This window comes from Cariama cristata, unplaced genomic scaffold (assembly GCF_000690535.1).
Source record: "Cariama cristata isolate BGI_N322 unplaced genomic scaffold, ASM69053v1 scaffold27022, whole genome shotgun sequence".
In the NCBI taxonomy this organism is placed as follows: Eukaryota; Metazoa; Chordata; class Aves; order Cariamiformes; family Cariamidae; genus Cariama; species Cariama cristata.
In genome coordinates, this window is record NW_009604880.1 from 1 (window position 1) to 4,822 (window position 4,822).

Below are 4,822 nucleotides of genomic sequence, written 5' to 3' on the forward strand. Positions count from 1 at the left end.
AACCCATGGACGGGTACGCGTGGGGCGTGAGTTGAAAAATACTGATGTGAAATAACTGTTTCTGTGTGAAGCAGGAACAGGTCCATTCTGTTGCTGTGTGTTTTTTTTCTCTAGCCCTGCAGAGAAGGACTGGGAGGTATTGGTAGATGAAAAATTGGACATGAGCTGGCAACGTGCGCTGGCAGCCCCGAACGCCAACCGTGCCCTGGGCTGCATCTGACCAACAGGGCGAGGGTGGAAGGGGATTCTGCCCCTCTGCTCCGCTCTGGTGAGACCCCCCTGCAGTACTGCCTTCAGCTCTGGGGTCCTCAGCACAAGAGGGACATGGACGTGTTGGAGCGAGTCCAGAGGAGGCCATGAAGATGATCCGAGGGCTGGAGCACCTCTCCTGTGAGGACAGGCTGAGAGAGTTGGGGTTGTTCAGCCTGGAGAAGAGAAGGCTCCAGGAAGACTTTATTGCAGCCCTTCTATAGTTAAATACTATAAGAAAGACGGAGACAGACTTTTTACCGGGGCCTGTAGTGATAGGACAAGGGGCAATGTCTTTGAACTGGAAGAGGGAAGACTTAGAGTAAATATAAGGAAGAGATTCTTCCCGGTGAGGGTGTTGAGGCAGTGGCAGAGGTTGCCCAGAGAAGCTGTGGCTGCCCCATCCCTGGAAGTGTTCAAGGCCAGGTTGGATGGGGCTGTGAGCAACCTGGTCTGGTGGGAGGTGTCCCTGCCCAGGGCAGGGGGGTTGGACTAGATGACCTCTTCCATCCCAAACCGTTCTGTGATTCTGTAGTTGTAATAACTAACAAAACACTACAGAACAACACGTTACGTAAATGAAGTTATGTTCTGTGAATAGTACATGTCTGAATTTAACTGTGTTAAATACAACATGAGTGAGCTGAGAGGTCGATATGATGGATTTATGTCTGGAATTCAAAACTGGCAATTCAGGCTTGGTTGCATTTGTGTTGCTGGCATTAGGCGATGTCAGTTGGCATCAGCAGCATGTTCGGCTTTTGCTAGTAATTGAGGAGTAATTTTCAGTCTTTTTTTTAAGCATTCCCTTGCGTTATGGAGAACTGTAGCCTGCTGCAGCTGGGAATGTCCGTCCTCTCAGGAAGGTGGTGATGTGGATCCCCTCCTGCAGGACTAAGGTGACTGTAGGTTACTGGTGAGGTTCAGGCTGTTATGGGAACTGCTGATGAAACACTGTGCCCATGAGTTCGTGGATCCGTTAGGGTGTCCTGCGTACTGCTGCACTGGAGAACTTAGTACTGCCTGTAAATACCAGAACTGGAGTTTAAGTTGCATGATATGGGATCTGTGTAAGTAAAAGCATCTTAATAAATGAGTGCATTTACTTTTGGGAGTAAAGGTTGTCATTTTTACTTAGAAATGAAAGCATCATCATGCTTGTAACTCCTCATGTGTTGGCTTCACAAACTTGCTCAGACATGCCCAGAGTCAGTTTGAGTTGGCCAGCCCAGATCTAGCAGGCAAGCTGCGATGCTAGAGGGCTTATTCCTGGCTCATTGTCAGGATACTTAACTCAGCTTCTCAGGCAGGCTTTTACTGCTGCCTGGCGCTCTGGGATACTCTGGGGGTTGAAATGCTGGTGCAGACTCAAAGCTAAGGCAAGTATGTCTGTGACCTACCGTTACTTGATTTTTGCCTTAACTTTCCTGAGAATTTGGCAGCTAAACCCTTTGTGAATTAACTTTTTTTATTTTCACATAGTGATACACAAGCATGTCCTCTACCTGGAAAAACAAAGTAAATGTCTTCCAACTTTAAATGTCGGTGCTTACATGAAAGAATTCTTTTTATTTTACATAAACCACAAAGTTTCTCAGCTTGGCAGAAATGAAAGCAGAATCTTTTAATTTTAGTTTTTGGTGTAATTGCGTAGTATCAACAGAAAGGCCTAACAATGTTCCCTCTCTACTGTAAACCTAGTTTTGCTATACCTGGCCATTGAAGATAAAGGATGGAGACCCTGACAGAGGCTGACATGTGGGCTGCTGCCACTGTGTGGAGAGCATCACTGGATGCCTGGCACTGCCACATAATTTCGCATAAAATTGTTCCTAGGGCCTGAGACCTCAAGCAGGTGCCTGTACTTCATGTTCCTAAAACCTCTTCCACCTGCAGGGGAGTCTGCTCTTGGATTTTCTTTTTCCTTGGAAGCTGCCATAACCCTCCTGCCAGTTGAATCATCCTCACCCACCGACGGTGGTTACATATTCCTTCTTCCCTCACAGCAATCTACTCTTTCACTTGGCCTTGCTCTTTCCAAAAATTTTCTGTCCACTGTATTCTTGCGTAGCCCTTAGCGCATGCTGTTGTACCAGTGTCAGTGTTCCCTCGCTGCGGTAGCTGCCTTCTCAGTCGATCCTGCTAAAGCTTTAGTCTGGTAAGCGTACAGCTATGTGGACACTGCGTTTAGGATGTGTAAGCCAGCGTGAAAGGAAAGCTTACCTTAACACATGCCACACCAACCACTGCGTTTTACTGGTTGGGTTCCGCACTTGAAATGCCATACGTCCTCCTCCGCTGTGCTCTGCCTGGAAAGTCGTTGGGAAGTCTTCATTGTGCTTTTTCCCCCCCAGTGTTAATGCATTTCAAGGAAGTGTTAGAGGGTACAAGTTTCTGATCCTGTCCCCTCTCTCCACCCCCCTCTGCATGTTGCCATTAAATCTCTTAAAGCTGAGTTAATTTTTTTAATGATTTGCGGCTCTTGCTACAGAGGACCAGTCTACCACAGGTTCTTTGTGTGGGTGCCTTCCTGCATTTGTCAAGGTCTGTTGTGTGGCCATTGGGTTTCATTGCACGTTTTTTATTATAAGCTCAGGTGTGAGATTTGAGCTTCTGTGAGGAACGGGTCCCAGTAGAGCCCTTTGGAGTTTGCTGAGGTTTGAGAGAGGACTGGAGGCCTGTGGGCTTTCCTTTTACTGCTGCTTGCAGCAATTAGTGAGGAGCATCTGAAAGCAGAGCTATTCCCAGCATACTCTGATATCCCACTGGATAAGGCAAAAGGAGCCGCTCTGGGCCCGTGAGCTCTTGAGGTTGTGTTACTGGTTGACTGTTTTGGTTCTTTCTCCTCTTGAACAGGAACATGCCCAAGAAAGGAGGGAAGCACGCTGAAATGGGAAAAGAAACGCAGACACAATGTAAACGAGCAAAGGTGGAAGCAGCTTGTTCTCCATCAGTCCTGAGTTTTGAGAACCCAGACAGCCTCTTTGGAAGCTTGATCTCTCCCATCAAACCAGAGTTGTTTTTCAGGGAGTATTGGGAGCAAAAGCCGCTGCTTGTTCAAAGAAATGACCCCCGGCTGGCTGCTTACTACCAGTCCCTGTTCCAGTTGTCAGATTTGAAGGAACTGTGCAGCCGGGGTCTATTCTATGGGCGAGATTTAAATATCTGCAGATGTGTTAATGGAAAAAAGAAAGTTTTAAATAAAGAAGGCAAAGTGAACTACATGCAGCTAAAGAAGGATTTTGACCAGAAAAAGGCAACAATACAGTTTCATCAGCCTCAGAGATTTAAGGTTGGATGATTTCATTGAATATAATTAATACATGATTTATAACGTATACTTTGCTTGAGTCGTGCTAGACATAGCTTCATCTCTGTCCCCAGTAAATCCAGAGGAAGCAGCTGACATCGATGACCTGCTGAAATCTGTACATGAACTGTATTAACACATAGTTTATACTTTTGCACTGCCCATCACGTTTCAGTGCTCTGCAGCAAAGACAAAATCTGATTCATGCTATAATATTAAGTATTCTTTTTAAAAAATGTGCTTTGACAGGTAAAAGTTTAAAAAAAAATGCACAAAATTGATGATTATGCATCTGTGTCTGCTTAAATTATCGCTTCTGCCCCACTGTTCCCTTGTGCAACTAGAGGCTTTTTTACCGTTTTCCTTTCATGGAGGGCGAGGTGTGAAACCATGTAAAATATTTCCAGGACACTCCACCGTTCTTGCCAATGGATTGGCTTTGAATCACACCGTGGAAGTGTACCACTGCATTTTAGCCAGATGTTCTCTCTCTCTTACTCTTTTTGATGCCTTTGCAATCTTCATGGATGAGAATGAGGCAGTGGTGTCTACACATTTTTGTAAAGGACTGGGATACTTGTAGGTACTTGGATTTAGGTAGTCTGGCCTTTTTTTTTTTTTTTTTTTTTAATTCTGTAGTGTCAACACAATTTAATTGTGAAGTGGTGCATAAGGACCCAAACACCTGGCCGAGTCTCAAGTGTGGTGTCGCTTGCTGATCTTTGTTCAAGTGTAGCTGTCACGGCCGGTGGCAGGGACTGGGATGTTGCACGGCTTATGCTGAAATCTAGAGCTTGAGCTGAACCTACATAAATTCTGGTTGAAGTTGCACTTGTGCAGGTCTGGTAGTTGGCATCTTCTGATACGAAAGTCATTCCTTCGGTGCATTGTCTGTCCCGTTGGATGTGGATGAGTAAAGTTTGTTCTCGAATATTTCTGAACAACTGGGAGTTGCTGGAAGAAGGTCCTCCCAAGCGATGAGGAGGTTGAGGACTGGGAGGCAGCCAGGTTGGCTGAGCTCTTCAGTAGTAACAGCATCGTTTTTTTTTTAAAGGAGGAGCTGTGGAAGATTCAGGAGAAGCTGGAGTGCTACTTTGGATCTCTGGTTGGGTCGAATGTTTACATTACTCCCCAAGGGTCGCAGGGCCTTCCCCCTCACTACGATGATGTTGAGGTAGGACAGCGCAATCTTGTCTGTGCAACTCCGTGTGTGGGCTTTCGCTAGTGGCAGTGGATACCTGGATGTGCGCTCCCACCACCCCC

General features: G+C 46.1%; 1 protein-coding gene across 1 annotated transcript in view; it reads left to right on the forward strand.

Moving 5' to 3' along the window:
• Positions 1-3,109: 3,109 nt before the first annotated feature.
• The window catches only part of LOC104158185 (bifunctional lysine-specific demethylase and histidyl-hydroxylase MINA-like), a gene marked incomplete at its 3' end in the record, with an annotated part of 2,996 nt that continues 1,283 nt past the window's right edge, over positions 3,110-4,822 (forward strand). The window contains exons 1-2 of the mRNA XM_009695767.1: positions 3,110-3,541; positions 4,614-4,733. Coding sequence (XP_009694069.1) covers positions 3,110-3,541; positions 4,614-4,733 — 552 coding nt within the window. The remainder of the gene's footprint in view (positions 3,542-4,613; positions 4,734-4,822) is intronic.